At 35.1% G+C, this 17,318-nt stretch overlaps 2 protein-coding genes across 5 annotated transcripts; one reads left to right on the plus strand and one right to left on the minus strand.

Moving 5' to 3' along the window:
• Positions 1–1,591: 1,591 nt before the first annotated feature.
• LOC113692970 (metal tolerance protein 4-like) lies at positions 1,592–7,581 on the plus strand. The gene is made up of 7 exons (XM_027211596.2): positions 1,592–2,126; positions 3,448–3,617; positions 5,217–5,415; positions 5,678–5,856; positions 5,936–6,086; positions 6,569–6,699; positions 6,814–7,581. The coding sequence occupies exons 1-7, from the start codon at positions 1,907–1,909 to the stop codon at positions 6,991–6,993; spliced, it is 1,230 nt and encodes a 409-aa protein (XP_027067397.2). The 5' UTR covers positions 1,592–1,906; the 3' UTR covers positions 6,994–7,581.
• A 2,002-nt stretch (positions 7,582–9,583) lies between these two features.
• LOC113693062 (protein PHOTOSYSTEM I ASSEMBLY 2, chloroplastic-like) lies at positions 9,584–15,995 on the minus strand. 4 transcript variants are annotated; one of them, XR_011841044.1, is made up of 7 exons: positions 15,843–15,995; positions 15,294–15,388; positions 14,489–14,654; positions 13,167–13,259; positions 11,782–11,912; positions 10,238–11,547; positions 9,584–9,876 (listed from the first exon to the last, which is right to left on the minus strand). XR_011841044.1 is itself a non-coding variant. In XM_072081071.1 (6 exons), the coding sequence occupies exons 1-5, from the start codon at positions 15,934–15,936 to the stop codon at positions 11,782–11,784; spliced, it is 579 nt and encodes a 192-aa protein (XP_071937172.1). In that variant the 5' UTR covers positions 15,937–15,995; the 3' UTR covers positions 9,584–11,565. The 4 variants fall into 4 exon arrangements, 1 of the variants encoding a protein (XP_071937172.1); XR_011841028.1 differs by having other exon boundaries at positions 10,238–11,565; XR_011841047.1 differs by having other exon boundaries at positions 9,584–9,880; positions 10,238–11,565.
• Positions 15,996–17,318: the final 1,323 nt, after the last annotated feature.

Here is a 17,318-nt window from a genome sequence, read left to right on the forward strand (position 1 = left end):
CTTTGAATTACAATAAATATAGATGCAGATAAGAAGAACCTTTGCAGCCACATTCACATAGCAATTATTCATCGACTACTCAATAGAAATTTAGCTGCTAAAAATTTAAGAAAAGTTGTAGGATAAGATTCTTAATTAATGTTTTATTTTTCTGGCTTGTTGCTGCCACGTTTATGCTGTCATAATTTCTTAATAAAAGTCGTGGGACCAAATATTGATGGCAACATTTTCGTAGAACATTTTTTTTAGGACATTTGAGGAAATATTTTTGGTAAAATTAGTGCAATTTTTTTTGTCAAAATAGTGTAAGTTTCAAATTTTACTTTTTTAAGGAATAGACAATAGATTGTCACGATATTTAAATTGCATTTCTCCTTGCCAATATCAAAATTTTTATTTTTTTCAAGAATTTACTTTCCAAGAACAAGATAAAGAATACATTTTGCTCACTCATTCGTGCAGTCCTATTGAAGGAGTGGCAAGAATAAATGCAGCAACAACCGCTTCAGATGATGAAGGATCAGATTCTATCTAGAAAATTAATGTATGTAAAATCAAAAGATAATTGAGAATTATATTCATAGAAAATGTAAAATTTTTTTGAGGAAACATGTCAACCCAAAGAAAGCCTTACGAAGAAATTAATTTCGACAGCAGGAACTCACCTGTCGAGATATAAAAATGTCTGGGGTATTATCCCCTAGTCCCACTCCGAAGTTGAAGTCAGTTACGGATCGAAAGTTATAAATAAAACCAATTGGATTGGAGTCTTTGCATATCATTTTCACAAATAGTAGAAGGATATTTATAGTAGAAAAACCTATGAGAGGAATAATGAATTCTACTCCTCATCAACTGCAGTGTGACACTGTAGGACAGTGGTATCAAAAGTAGGGCTGGACAGGAGGGCGGTGGTGGTCATATCAACCTGCCATGTATTAATCAGTTTTGCCTGCGGGCGTCATACGTCAAGGTGAGTGACCATGCTCGAGAGTGAAATCGAATCGATAAATCGAAACAATACTCGTCTCGAGAAGGTGAGGATGAGATGCATGTTAGCGTTAAGGAGCCGAGGTAATTCGAAATAATTAAGGACCTTTTGCACCTATCTAATTCGAAATAATTAAGGACCTTTTGCATTTCGAAACTTTACTAATGTTCATTATATATCGACCTAAATTCCTAAGCACCGTTGTTAAAGATTACAATAGAAAATTGCTTAAGTTTGGAACTGAAAACGTCTTTCAATTTTCATTCAACGCGCGCCAAAGCTTGTAACATATTTTTGCCATTAAAAATCATAGTTGCATTTTATTTTCGGCAATCTTGACACAGCAATTCGACAAAATCACCAAAAAAAAAAAAAAAAAAAAAACTCATTTGAATTCGGTAACCTTGTCGGTGACATTTTTACCATACCATCAACTCTAAAGTAATTGACTGTCAATTATTGCCGTCCGCTCCAAGTCCAATAAGCAATTAACAAACAAATAAAGTCACCAACTCTGGGGGGGCTTGACATTAAAAACACATGTTCTCGCTGTTGAAATGCATTAAACTAACAGTAAATTCAAGACATAAATATTACATTACCTGATCCGAGAATAGCTGATATCTGAATAAATCATACACATGGCACCGTGTCATTTCCGTTATGGAACAAAATGACTAAACAAGAAATCGGTAGCGTATTAAAGAAATGGTTTTGGTAGAAAAAAACAACTGAAAAGGACGCCTTTCTACTTTCTACTTTCTGCTCGCCGTTCTTGAATCCCATAACTGGCGCAAGAAAAAAGAGCCCATTTAATTTAATCAGTTAGCTATTAATTAAAACTCTAAGGTTTGACGTAAATAGAGTCAGAAAGATAGAAATTTTGTTGGGTTTTGAAGAAGAAGAAGAAGCAAAATGGACATGAGTAATGGCAATGGTGATGGTGATGTAAAGGAGTCTTTGTTGGCGGAGGGGAAGACTCAGCTGGGCGGAGCTGGGTGGCGCAGCCGGTTGTGCTCGGTGAATTCACTCAGGAATGAGTTTATCTCAAGGCTGCCTGATAAGGTCAGGGGTTGTGTTGATCTTGAGTCTTCTTCTCCTGTTGATCTCTCCAAAGCCTCTGGCTTGACTCAAGGTTTGTTTCTTCTTTCTTTCTGGGAATTTGAAATCTGTATCTTTGTGCTTCACTGCTTCTTTCAGAGTTCTTGAAGAAAGGTAAGTCCACAAACGGGGGGAAAATGGAAACTTGGATATATCTAAAGCTTAAATACTTGGAATTCAAAGCTGGGAGAGAATCTTTGGGAATAGGAATAAACTTTGGCTAAAACTTTAAGATTTGTTATGTGATTGTATGGCAAGATTCCTGGGAAAGAAGAAAATTTTCTAGGAAAGGGAATAAGAAGAAAAAAGATGCTAATTTTGGAATAATGTGTGTCTGGTTGTGTGTTTACAGAATTTAGTCCATGCATCTTGTCGTAGAAGATTTGATTAGGCATCGGATTTGCAAGTTACCCTTTTTCTTTTTCAGGTTTTTGTCTTTTGGTCTTTCGGTCATATCTAAAGTTTCAGAATGGTGAATTGAACTTTTATAAAACTGTTCTTTTGTAAAAAGCAAAAACTAGAAGGGGAAAAAGTGTTTGCGCTAAGAAATTGCGCGACCATAGTGATGGATTCTTAACACAATCTTTGCCTAGACAGGAATTAGTTGTTTTTCTAGTAGATGATAGATTAGATGGATTCGAATTCACTTTCTTTATGGCTTTGCTTTTTCTTTTGGTCATGACCTTGCTCTAATGATGATTGTAGTGCCAAACAATTTCATATTGCTTCATGTCAGTTGATGTCTTGTCTAGAGATAAGAAGGTTAAACAAATGGTTAAGGTTTATATACGTATACTGAACTTGCCAGCAGTAGCAGAAATTATTGAAAAAGTGGAACCTGTGACAAATCTTGAAAAGGGATGACAATGGGAAAAGAATGGAAAATCCTCATACAAGCATGAGTTACAGATTCAGGAGGAGAGATTAAAACCAAGGTAAATCTGGATGACCGTTAATTGAGAGTCAATGGCTTTCTGGTCTGAATTGAGCTTCAGATGCATACCAAGCATCTTGTCATTAAGAATTCATTATGAATAAGCTGAATTTCCATTTTCACTTGTCATAAGTTCTTCCAAGCATCTTTCTGTTCTCTCTTTTTCTTTCCTTGTATGTTGGATTACCCTATGAACTTGGAGTAGATGTCATCACAATGATGGCAGAATCTTGTGCCATGGAATCCGTTAACATAATCTGGCAGAAGGCCCTACAGAGGAAATTAACTGAAAAGAAAAAACCGAAAGATTTGCACTCTGCTTTTAGTATCACTTTTGTCAACAGCTTGTCTTTTCTTTTATTTTTTGCTTCTGCTTCCTTATATCTGGTCCTTTCCATAATCTGAGAATCCCAAAATGTAGGAGAAAAGGATTACTATGAGAGCCAATTTGCCAACTTAAAATCTTTTGAGGAGGTTGACGCTATAGTGGCATCTGACAGACTTGATGAGGATGATGTGGAAGAACAATCCAAACAAGAACGAGCTATGAGAATCTCTAACTATGCAAATATTGTGCTGCTTCTATTAAAGGTGACATCTTGCTACTTAATGATGAACTTTGTCTGAAGTTACCTAGCACAATGTAAATCATTTCCAATGTCAGTCTCCAATAGGATTTCAATTTTTGCATTGGTTAAAAGGTGTTCATTTAGGGCTTTATGCTGTACAATTTGCTGATTGGCATTTCATTTCAATTCAAATGCTACATGGCTGAAATTATTTGAATTAAAATGTCTATCCTAAATAAATCTATTTTGGAAGAACTTGTGAAGAAATGTTGACATTATGTGTTAGAATGGGTCGCAATTTGTTTTGCACGTTTGGCTTGTGATTTTTGGTGATAGGAACTTTATGCTTCTGATTACTCCCTGGTCCGTCTTGGACTACATATCACCTAGAAGGAGTATGGTACAAGCATTAATATGAGATCTCTAAGGGATGAGAAAGTATTCTGTCAAGGCAAGGCTGGTGGGAGTTCTTTGATGAGAAGTGAGATTACCGTAGCAGGTGATAGTGCACAGCAAGCATGTGAAGCGATGAGCCCCTTGCTTGAAGAGGATTTATCATACTTATGATCTTTTCAAAGATGTGAAGCGGACATCTAAATTGATGTCTTAACCAGTGAGAGGGTGCCTTTGATCCAAATCATTACAGCTCAAATGTCAGTGCAAAGAAACTTGGACTTTTATCTACATTGGGAAGGGCAAGCACCCTGAAGACTTCTCCTGAGGTCAATGTGCTATTGAAGCCTTAGCCATAACTACCAAAGAATGGTTCCAAACACTTTTGGACTTTCTTTTCCAGCATCTCGACTTGTTTAATTCTATGACTATTTGACCTTCCTTTCTGATAAAGACAAAGAAAAGAAGTCTGTAAGTGAGAGTCCTATTGCAGACATCATTCTGACATCTTATATCCAACTCTTTTTTTCCCCCCAATATGCAAGGAAGTAATGGTTGATTAATTTGTTCAACTACCAATGGTGAATCAATATTGTGCTTGTATAATACTCAATAACTAGATCAGGATATTAACACACTATTTTTGACTTATGTGGAAATTCCTAAACACAACAGAATATCAACATTAATCATGCACTCTGGGCATTCAGTATTTTTTCTTCTAATCTCAGCAGTTCCTTCTGCTACTACCTGCAGATTTTGCTAGTACCTGTAATTTCTCGATCACTACCTAATTGTCTCCAAAAGGCTCCTATCCTTATGATTAATACCAGCTTCTCTTTAACAAAGATGAATTTTCTTTACTTGCATAATGCCAGTGGTTCGTGTAGGAGCACCTGGTGCTGGAAGTCAAGCACATGCCTGTTGCGGGATTTGGTTTTTGTTCGTAATAAAGTAGGAGTACTGAAGGTTCATTTATTTGACCTAAGACCTGTAAATGCATCCAGAAGTCCACTTAAGCCATTTGTCTCTTGCAATGCATAAAGGGATGGAGGTTGCAAACATGAATACTTCCATTGTCTTTGTCGGGTTTCAAGAACAAAAGGAGCTTATTATCTATTCTGTAAAATAAAATTGTCTTGATTGTCTATTTTGCAGGCTTTGTTCCATAAGGTCTTGAGATAATATGATGTTGTTGGAACTATATCTGACACAAACACAATTACAGATATATGCAACTGTGGAGAGTCGGTCCCTGGCAATTGCTGCATCAACACTTGATTCATTGCTCGATCTGATGGCTGGTGGCATACTGTGGCTAACTCACCTGTCTATGAAGAGCATAAACATTTACAAGTATCCCATTGGCAAATTGAGGGTCCAGCCTGTGGGCATAATTATTTTTGCTGCCATCATGGCAACACTTGGTACGTCCTCATCTAACTTTCCTTTATATCGTTCATGACTCACGAGGTTCATGTTGCTGTTATAATTCCTCCCAGTTGGTCAGTTGAAGCTCTAAGATTCCATAGAAAAACGAGGAGCAACCAAGAAAAAATTAACGCTAATATCTTTATGAATATCATTGCATTAAATTCACTCATTAAAGTAATAATAAACAAGAGTTTCATGTTTAATACATTTCATTGAGGTTATCCTTGTGAAATCATGTTGTGTATTTGGTTATAGGTTTTCAGGTGTTGGTCCAGGCTGTAGAACAACTAGTTGAAGATAAACCTTCTGCAAAGATGACCCACGATCAGCTAGTGTGGTTGTACTCTATCATGATAACTGCCACTGTGGTGAAACTTGCTCTCTGGGTTTACTGCAAAAGCTCTAGAAATGAGATTGTCCGTGCATATGCGAAGGTATTTAAACTGTCTTTGACTGTACTCTTTTCTTTTCTTTTGAGCAAATTCCCTGACTTGTTTGAGTACCACTTTTCAGGACCACTATTTTGATGTGGTAACAAATGTGGTAGGACTGGTTGCAGCAATACTTGGTGATACGTTCTACTGGTGGATTGATCCTGCTGGTGCCATTGTTCTTGCTCTTTATACAATCACCAATTGGTCTGGGACTGTACTAGAAAATGCTGGTAGACTGTCTAACGAATTTCTCCTACTTAAGACGCATTTTTCTTCTGTGCCACCTGTAGAATAAGATAGAAATGTTAGCTTTAGTATGAGTTGAATTCAAACACCCACAATTCATTGATATTCTTTGTTAGCAAAAGAACTATCACTGGACAAGCAAGTGATAGTCATTGTCACTCATCCTTCTTAGCTTCTTGGACTTTTGTTTCTTGTACGAGGGTAGCCAACTCTAGAAAGTTAGAATCTAGAGATCATCCTTGCAAGTAATTTTATTGCTTATCATAATCTATTATTTATCTATGGTGAGCAATGTATCCCCTTCCATAGGAAATGACTCTTTGATGAGATCATTTGAGTAAAAATTTTGCAGCACTGTCTGTTATTCCAGATGTTGAGAGTGAAAATTGAACTGTTTAGTCAATATCACTCTGAACATGTTTTTTGAGAAGAAATCCTTATCCTGATATGGGGTTTCTTAATGCAGTGTCACTAGTGGGACAATCTGCCCCTCCTGAAATGCTGCAGAAGTTGACATACCTTTCCCTCAGACATCCTCAAGTGAAGCGGATTGACACTGTCCGGGCATACACTTTTGGCGCCCTGTACTTTGTTGAGGTTGGTCATTTACAAGTCATCTCGCATTGTGAACTAGCTTCATTGGTTTTGTAATTTCCTTTGTCCTCCCGATTAATTTTGTCGAATCTTTTGTCTGCCTGTTGATGAAAACAGGTTGACATTGAACTCCCGGAAGATTTGCCATTGAAGGAGGCACATACGATTGGGGAGACCCTGCAAATCAAGCTTGAGAAACTTCCTGAAGTTGAACGTGCGTTTGTCCATCTTGACTTTGAATGTACACACAAACCTGAGCACTCTATTCTCAGCAGGCTCCCCAGCACCGACCCGTGAATTTTCAGTTCGTGAAGTTAATCAGGGACAGGTCCTTTGGAAAGATCAATAGTAGCTTTAGAATCATCAAAAATAGCGTTCTGGTTGAGTGTCAAGGATCTTTCAAACATTGTGAAAGATGTTTTGGGCTGAAAGCGTGATTTGAATTTTTTCATCGGAGTCGCAGCAAATGGCTTTATAACTAGAAAAATTCCCGGCTTGAAGCATGGTTTTTAAAGTGGAAATGGCAGGCAATGCAGGTCCTGCCTTTCTCTTTCCATCTAGATCTCTACCATAGCAGTTTTGCTTCGATAGCTGGCCATATTGAAAGAGAATCTTGTACAATGAGTTGGCTACCAAAACCCGGAATCAGAATCTTGAGTGCAGTCTTGAATTGGAGCTTGCAATACTTTTTTTTTCGGATACGATAAATTATATTCTAGACCTACTCTTACACCAAAGGGAAAGAGTGGACCCAAGAAGGTCAATGAGGAACTCGGAGGGGATTGAACAACCATCAAATTAGAAGGGTGTCTTTGTATCTGCTAGTGAAATTTTCACAAAATTTTGAATAAGAATGCAAGTCAAGGGATTCGATCCTTTAACCTACATCTAAGGTCAATTACTTCTAAAGTAGTTGGTTTGGAACTTGCAATACTCTTCATGCTTTCTCTCAACATTAATAGTTACCTATCCTGGATTACTTTTGGATTGTGATTTTTTGCAGAAAAATTTTTATATTTTTTGTGAACATATTTTTCAATCATTTTTTTACTTCACATGCATTAAATAATTATAGTACATTCTTCTACAAAAAGTCCTAAAAACAGCAATCGAAACGGTAAATTCTGAGGTAAAGCTACATGCCGACAAGATTTAGTCATTTAGATCGATAGAAATGTCAGTCACTTTCAAAACTCAATGACTGCTATTTCCTTCTCCAATATCGAAAGCGTGTCCATTTACGTTATTGAAAGGTCACAACTCTAAGCCCATAAGCAAGGAAGGCGTGGTTTGAGGCGTTGTTCAGAAATAGCGCCTTCAAGTTGGTTAGGCAGGAATCAACATTCCAGAATAAGCTTGGGGCTATTCAAGTGAAGAAAGTATATAAATCACTAAGAAAAATATCCCCAAATTCATGGAGCCCTTCATTCAGAACATGGATATGTACATACGTATTAAAGCACGAAACCTAAAGCTTGGAAGACGGATTGTTGCTTTCCTCCCTGGCAATTGCTGCATCAACACCTATGTTTTCAGAACCGGACTGGATAGCGACTCGGCCGAGGTCAGGGGTCAGGGGTCAATGGGTTTGATCGGGGGTCGATAGGGGTCGAACCGGATGATGTCATAAATAAAAATTATTTAAAAATTAAAATATTATATATATAATATTTAATAATATGTTGATATTAATAAAGGTATATTCATATATATTTGATGTTTCAAATATATTTAATAAGAAAATACAAAGAAATTAGAACAATCAAGTAGCAATTTATATTATTTAATAAATATTAATAAGTTTAGAATTAAAATTATGAATTAAATTGAAAAATAACATCAAATTTTAGGATAATATTTATAAAGTATCAAATATTTGAGGTATATCAATAAGTTTTAATAATTTAGGGGGTCAAAACATAATATTAAAAATTTTGAATTTTTTTTAAAAAAAAACACTGTTGAACCGGAAAAATCGGGTTTTTTCCGGTCAAATCCGGTTTTTGACCGACTTTGACCGGGTTTTAAATTCCCGATTTTTTAGTATGACTCGGACCGACTATCTGGCCGGTTCTCGGTTCAACCGGTTCGACCGGCCGATCCGGTCCGAGTTTCAAAACAGAGATCAACACTTGATTCATTGCTCGATCTGATGGCTGGTGGCATACTGTGGCTAACTCACCTGTCTACGAAGAGCATAAACATTTACAAGTATCCCATTGGCAAATTGAGGGTCCAGCCTGTGGGCATAATTGAAACCATCAATGTTTGTTGGGCAAAATTTGAAGGAGTCCGACATTTTTTAATGGGTGGCCCACCCATTACACGGCCACAATGGGTGGCCGTGTAACCAACCCATCATTACACCCCTTATGCAACTCCGTTGGAGTTGCTCTAAGAGATACTTGAGACTTCATACTTTCTTGTTTTTATTTTGTGAATAGTTACTTTATATAAACTGATTCATCATTGTCAATAAGCTTTACTTATATACACAATGAACTTTATCTTGTTGTTTTGTTGTTCTTTACTTACGTACCCCTATTAGTTTTTTTTCTAATATAATTTAATTAAGAATAAAGGAAACAAGAATAATATATGTTTTTTTGTAGAAAAGGAACTAATTGGTTGTTTTCTTTACAGCTTTAATAACAATTAGTTAAATGCAAGAAAAAATAAATTATTAAAGGCACTAATTGGTTTTTTCCTTGAAACTTTAGTAACAATTAGCTAAATGTTAAAAAAATTATTCCATAGGAAATAGAAAAAAAGAAAATTTTTATGTAAGCAAATGCTAGATGGAAACAATTCTAGTTCTTATTGAATTCTTCTCTCATTCAAACAAAGAATTTGGAATTTTAAATGAATTGTGTATCAATTCTGTGCATTTCCCAAACAAAAGAATTCCAATATATTGAAATTCCAATTCCTAGAATTATAATTCTATAGAATTCCAATTCCAATTCCAATTCTGTAGAACAAAACGCACCCTAAGAAAAATATCCCCAAATTCATGGAGCCCTTCATTCAGAACATGGATATGTACATATGTATTAAAGCACGAAACCTAAAGCTTGGAAGATGGTTTGCTGCTTTCCTCCCTTAGCTGCAGTTCGAGATGATCATGTTCTTCCCTCCTGCCTTGATGACTTCTTTTACCCCTTTCGTTGCTTTCATTTCCTACCTCCATTTTGTCATTCAGTTCATCAGGATCGAGTATTTGCATAGGAAACAATATTGAAATGGTTATTCTGGGAAGAAACTCCTTAAAGCAACTATTTGTAGTTTCCAAGGCTACTACATCTTGCAAGAACCAAACAGAATTTGAATGCTATGGTGACTGGAGCTTGCCTTACTATTAACAAAACGAATACGAACAGGAATAACACACTCTTTCCAATTTTTTTGGGTGCAAGTCATTGATAACAATATTGTAGCCAGTTATGCAGATTTATCCAAATAGCTGGTTGAATAAATAAGAATTATGGATCCCAAAACCCCTTAATCATACCATGCTTTTGCTCATAGCAATTAAACCAACCTTTTCTCTGGCTTTGCCTGGAGGATGCTGCTTCTTCTGTGGTCCGGTTTCCACTTTAAGTGCATATGCTGGACAGTATAACTCTCCCTGTCCCACTTCATCTGCTGATGAAGATTCAGAATTCCTCTTGGCTTCTGTCATTTCTATCTTTGCTTTTCTTTTTCTGTATTCCTTGCATAAAAACTACCATGAAAAATGGTTGCACGAGAAAGTCTTATTATAACACTTGTTTCTGAATTTCAAACGGTGCAAACATTAGCATGCGGACTCATCCCTTGCTGACAGCACCTGTCCATTTTTTTCTCTGCTGCATGCTATATTGGATTTTGTCTATTAGGTCTTTTCTCTTCTCTTGGGTTCTTTTTGGCTCTAGAACCTTATGGTGAGTACTGGTTATTGCTAAAAATAGAGAAAATTTGATATGGTCCTGGCCCTTTATATTCTACCAGTCATGCTCGAATGATTATTTAAGGGGTTTGACAAACTGGAATTCTGGTCTCAACAATTGACTTGAAAAAAGAAAAAAGAATTCTAACAAAGAGAAGTGAAATGTAAGAAGTTGCAGGAAAGAACAAGGATTTGAACTTAGGAGTAAGAAGCTCAGAGGAGGAGAATTTGAACTCAAGATCTCTAATTCCTGAGACCTAACCTCAACAAATGACTTTCTGAACTGCTAGTATTAAAAATTTATTCAAGACAAGTAAGAATTTATTCAAGACATTTTCCTAGCACCAGTTGCAATGTGTGAGCTACAGAGACCAATTGCCTCTCTACCTTAACTACAACATCCTCAATTTAAAAAAAAAATTTGTTTCTTGATAATCATCCTCAAGAATAAACTTAAAATGGACTTGAGCATTATCGGGAGTTTGGTATATTAAAAAAAAAAAAAATCGATGTTCAGATTGCAGTACACTCTCATAGTGATCTTTGACTGTCCACATCCCTGCCCAAATGTTTGTGCAAAGTAAAAATGTTTTGATTTTTCATATAGAATGATACTTAAGATAGCAAAAGTCACTGTGGCTGATCTAGAAAGCTTACAAAGCTTAATAACAAGAGGCAGTCTACAGCCTGCAGCAATTTTAGAAACTAAAAGACACATCTCTACATTTATGAAAAGCCTCAGGAAAGATCAGTTTATTTACACCGACCAAAACTAAATGTAAAGCCAAAACTGTAGCAAAATCGGGATACACAGGAGAGAACATATAGTTTCTCAAGAGGTCATGTTCAAAGTGCAACAACCAATATCTACTCTATCCACAGCCGTTGCCCTCAGTTGTGTGCCATTCCACCAACTTGTTACTCTGTAATTCCACTGTTAACTGCATTACAAGTTCATGCCTTTGAGAGTAAACGAAGAGGCAAGAAAATTGATAATTGGAAGAAGAACAAGGAAAAGAAAAACGGACACACGGTTTAAGTAAAGAAAGTGTAAAGCCACTGAATGAAAAAGACAATAGTTGATGAGCAGGGTTAAAATATAACAACTGATGGAAAACGTGAAAAAAAAAAAAAAGAATGATTGAAACAGAAGTTACCTAAGAGTTCGGCAATAAGCGACCATTATACATCTTGTCAAGCAGTTGTTTAGCATCTGGCCTTCTGAGCAGACCTTTGTTGTTGGGCAAACCAGTCCCTAAACATACAGGACACACAAGTTTCCCTCTACCTGCAATGAAGTATCGAATATCAAAGCTTAACCAATGTTGACACTGTTTTGGATCAGTACTCTTCTGTACATCTCAAAACCACTACCACTTTAATATATTTGTCACTCAGGAACCTGTTCTCTGTAACTTGGGACTCGATCTACGCTGTGTTTTTATGCAACCATACAAGTGTAAAGCATGTACGTGCATGTGTATATAGATACCTTTTTTTTTTCTTGTATACGGATATCTGTTTTACATTGAAAAGCAACTTTCTCTATGACATGTCAGTATAGGAGGATGGTAGTGGACTCTGAAAGCCACCATAAATGTACAATATAATCTCTATTGATTATGTAGATTTTGGTTTGCAAATGGAAGATGTAAATTGCTGGAAAACAATTCAAGGAGATATTCCTTCAAAATCACCATTTTAAGGTGGTGAAACATTGATCACAAACAACCATGTTCACCAAACAGCTAACTTGTCTCTCCATGGCTAGTGGGTAATGTCATATTAGTGTAACTGCATAGTAATAACCATTCTACCAAGTAACTCCCTGACGCAAATGTTGTTTTTGTAATCTGTTGTAGTTCAATTCTAGTAAAATCTTTCATTGTAATTACAGGATTGGGTTTTCCTCATCAATCTTCTGAGGAACAATTCTAAAAAATTTCCATTGAGGGTTTAATATAGACCAGCATTGTTCTATTCTCATAACAATTTCTTTTTCCTTTTTTAACATAAGTGTCCAATTTATTGGTTCAGTATCAACGAAACCAGTATATGCAGACATGAACCACTCGTCAGCAAATCCATCTTCCAAAACACGACCTAAAAGTAGTCGAAAGACAAGAGAAACATATTCCAAATTCAGGCTTCACTTTTACTAGAAGTCAAAGTTCCAATATTTGGGTGTTCTCCCTGAAAGTGTGATCAAGAACATCAAAAGGTACAGAAACCTGCCTGCCTCACATATTCGAAATGCAAATCTAGTAAAACAAAACAAATCATTTTGATGTAAAGTAATAAGGGATAAAAATATCCTGCTGAATGACTGAAACTTTCTGAACTCATATGCAAAAATGTCTAGCATCATTTCTGGTAGCTTTCTTTCAAGATAACATGTAATATAGTAAATAATCAGTAACATAATGCCATCTTTACACAGATATAATGCAGTGAGGCTACTAAAGTTAAGTGCCCTAACTGGCTTATAGCACAGAAGTTTTCATGGAAATCAAGAATTTATGAGTAGTGAAAATTTGCATACCATAACAATTGGGACACTCAGTGAACTCGTAAACATCTTTCGCCCGTTTTCTGTTGAGAGCTTTCCATTTTCCTGTACCACCACACATATCACCTAAATAAAAAGCAACAACCATCTTATAGGTACATATTGTCAACATGAAACCAATTATAACTTATATTTGCAACAATAACGTATCTGTTTCATTGACGCGCTGTATATAAGGCATTTGACTATGATTAATACAATATACTTGAGACATAGAAAAGTAATGCAGGAATCATATATTTGAAATATTTGCAGAAGATTACAAAGAATTGTAATACAAAACCAAATTTAGTTTTAAATGTACCCTGTCAATGTTAACTGATACATGTATGGCATAATAGAGTATGATACTCTACATGCAGCCCTAGAGAAAAAGACTTGAACATAGTCGGTGGAGGTGAAATGAACATGTAGGCAACAAAATATATGCATCATGTCAAGTGTCAAATGAGCATTGTCTTTGTAAACAAAGAGGTTCATCTTCACAGCTCAGCCCAGTTGCATTTCCATAGTTCAGTAAACCATATGTGTTTTGTATATTGAGCCATATCTAGGATATGGTCTTTTGAATTTTGATGAAAAATAATTACCAAGAGGTTTGTGTTGCTATTACAGCTTATGTACAAAGAACCTTAGGTAATGAAGATTCATTTAATATAAGGAACTGAAGAAAAGTAGCTTTAGTGTCATAAGAGCTTTGCTAGCATCAAGTCACTGAACTTCTATCCTGGCTTTTATTATTTAAACTACATTTTCTACCAAAGAAGGATGAATGGAATATTCAACCCTGCCACTAGGACAAGCTTGGCATGATTCTATAATTGTAGTCATAGGAAGTGAATTAATCCCGTTGATCAGTGAAAAATAGTCTCTTTTTATGTTTTTCTTTATATCTCATTGTAATTGACAAACACTAAGCATTTTGCCTTCGTGAGTTATAAGTTTACAAGCATCCCTTTAAATGACATTACATAGTAAAGAAGAAATGAAGTGAGGACCCCCAATATCTAAGATTGACCAAGCTATCATTTATCAGAACAGAGATTGTTATCATGCATTATGGTGGTTCCTGTTATCACTTAAAGTCATCTTGACCACAGGCTAATATATATGCTTCATGAAAATAATGAAACTTTGTCCACGGAATTCGATAAATCAAAGAATCGAGTGGACAGTCAAACTCCATCTATGCCTTAGACTTCTAACAGTTTTGGATCTACAAAATGAATTATACAGAATGTAAACAAAAAGAAGACAAGAGACAAAGAGAACAAATAGCGAATTTCTAAACTTACAAACGACTGCTCCGCTACCCCCACAATTCCGACAAACAGCTCGCTCCTTTGCTTCTGAAGCAATTGCCTTAGGTTCAGAAACAGAACTGCTAGAAATGTTTATCAGTGCTACTGTTGAACATAAACAAGTCAGACACAAGCGTCGTGAAATTGATGTTTCCAAACCCTGTTTCAGAAGAAACAACCATCCCAGCTGTAATTGTTGTACAATATAACCCATCGATAATTTTAGCAGCATAGACATACAAGTTTCTAATTCACATAAACATTGTCATTAAGAAATTTAAAATCATCATTCTTTGGTACAACTAAACTACAAATATGTCTACTGATGTGTGCCTATTGTATTCATATAAGTTCAGGTTCAAAGGGCTCAAGCATTCGACATTTGCAGATAACTAAAGTCTTACAACAATGTTGCATAGGTGCATAGATGTAAAACTAAAGAGCATAAGCCATAATTAGCTTTTGAGCTCCTTGGAAACAACTAAGACTCTATCAGAGATTAACAAAGAAATTAATTTTCAGACAGGAATAGTTGATACCACAACTGTATCAGAGCTCATGTGGCATTTCCCTGATGAAAGTTCTACTCATCTTCATTACAGATAATTAAATTCACCCAAAAAATTCAAAATTCACAGACGAGCATTTTCCATTTCGTAAAACTGTGCAAGGTATTGAGAAGTTTCATATAGCTTCAACAATTTGTTGACTGCAGTCTGTCTAAAACTGTCAATGATCACATAAGAAACTCAATAAAGTACAAACCGAATAAGAAAAAGGATTAAAGAAAGGGGCAGACCACTTTATCACTGGGTTGTGATGAATGGTCTGAGGGTGAGCAATTCTCATCACCCAAGCTGCATCTCAAATTAAACCTGGCTGGCTCCAATTTGGCTGCAATCCCACATCACAAAATCAATTCTTTAATCCAAAAACCGGGGGGTTTGGGGAGTGGGGGGAGCACACCCATTATATTTCAAATTTTGGGTTTTCTTTATCTAGTTTGAACAACGAAAGAAATATGAAAAATGAAGTTAATTGTGCAAAGAAATTCTAGTAACCAAAAAACAGTAGAAAGAGTATAAAAACATCAGCTTTATGCAGTTCTGTGGGATATAATTTGATAATCAGCAAAAACCAAAAGTTGAAACCAGTAAGCTAAAACTTTTAAATTGCTTCATACCAGTGCAAGAGCTAAATAGAGAAAGATAAAGAAAGATACGAGGAAAACACTTGTAAATTATGCAGTTATCTTATCTGTCTATCTTCTATGTAAGCTATAGCTGCTCTAAAACATGAATGTATGTAAAAGAAACCATAGAGATAAAGAAGAGAGGGAGAATCTGACAATGGGTTGGGGAAGATTTGAAGCGTGGTGAAGAGAAGAGCGGGAAAGCTGAGGCCACCGTTGCAGAATAATGGGAAAACAGTTGAGACGCCATTTCTGCTCTGTTACACTCTCGCTCTCCGGGTGTGGAGGATATTGCCAATTTATGGTATTCCTTTATTGCTTCTTTCTTTCTTTTTTTTCCTTTTCTTTTTTGTGTGAATTTGGGTAAATTGATACAATGGGCTCTCAATTTTTTTTTTTTAATGACTTCAATTTAGTTACTCAGGTAATATTATAAACCTTACCAAATTTGTAATAAATCCCATGAGTAAATATTTCATGCATTGACAATATACACACTTGTGCATCCAATTGCATTTCCAACATGTAAAATTTGTTGTTTAAATTTAAGTTTAGATGAGGTGACATGCATTTATATACACAATTGCATAGCTATTGCATTCCCAACATGCAAAGTTTGTTGTTTAAATCTAAGTCTGGATGATATGACATGTATTCAGATCAAGGTTTTCAAAATCAGAATCCTACCTAGGATCGTTTTTTGGTTAGCAAAATCGAATCGTAGAATCGGTAGACCCTACAAAAAAATGTAATAAATTGTCATATTTATAATTTTTAAGTTTGCAAATCATAAATATAGTGACAAATAATGTAATTCATGTGCAATCAATAAAATTATATTGCTAATTAAGGTTAAAATTGTGCTATATAAAGTATTTCGGACAATTTGAAAAATATAGAGAAATTTGGAACTACTTATAATAAATTGATTAAACTAAACAACTTGTTCTTTCTTGTTGTAAACCCAAATTCAATTATGGAACAATATACATGGAAAAGTTGACTTTATATGTGTATAAATCATCTTATTAACAAAATAGTTAAGCACAATACATTTAGTTAACTATGATTTAGTGATTGATTATTACATCATTTTTTTATATAATAGGATAATTAAATATTACATATATAATAAAATGTTTCAAATATATTTTAATTGATAGAAAAATTGGTATACAATAAATAATTAATTAAAGAAAATTTTGAGAATAGAATTTTTTGCTAAAAAACGTGTATTTTGGGTTCAAATTTATAATCTACCACTTAGCCACTTATAATTAGCAAAAGTATTAATTCATTTCTATAGACTCTAAACCATATTAATTTATTATAATAAAGACACAAAACACTAGCTCCATGTGATAACCTATAACAAAGATCATCTATTCACTTTAGTGAATTATATGAGTCAAATTTAAAGATTCATCAAATTTTCTAGGTTCGGAATTGGGGTTAGTTATTTACATAGATTTGAAGCACTTTGACTATAGTTTACAACGTAACAAACAGCACTCAATTTCGACTTTTCTACACAAAGATATGGTCAAAATACTAAAATTGTTACTTAATTTATTAGAAAGTTTAATCCATATAGTATATAATAATTCAAGTTTAAGAATTAGTTATAGAGTT

This window comes from Coffea arabica, chromosome 1c (genome assembly GCF_036785885.1).
Source record: "Coffea arabica cultivar ET-39 chromosome 1c, Coffea Arabica ET-39 HiFi, whole genome shotgun sequence".
NCBI lineage: Eukaryota > Viridiplantae > Streptophyta > Magnoliopsida > Gentianales > Rubiaceae > Coffea > Coffea arabica.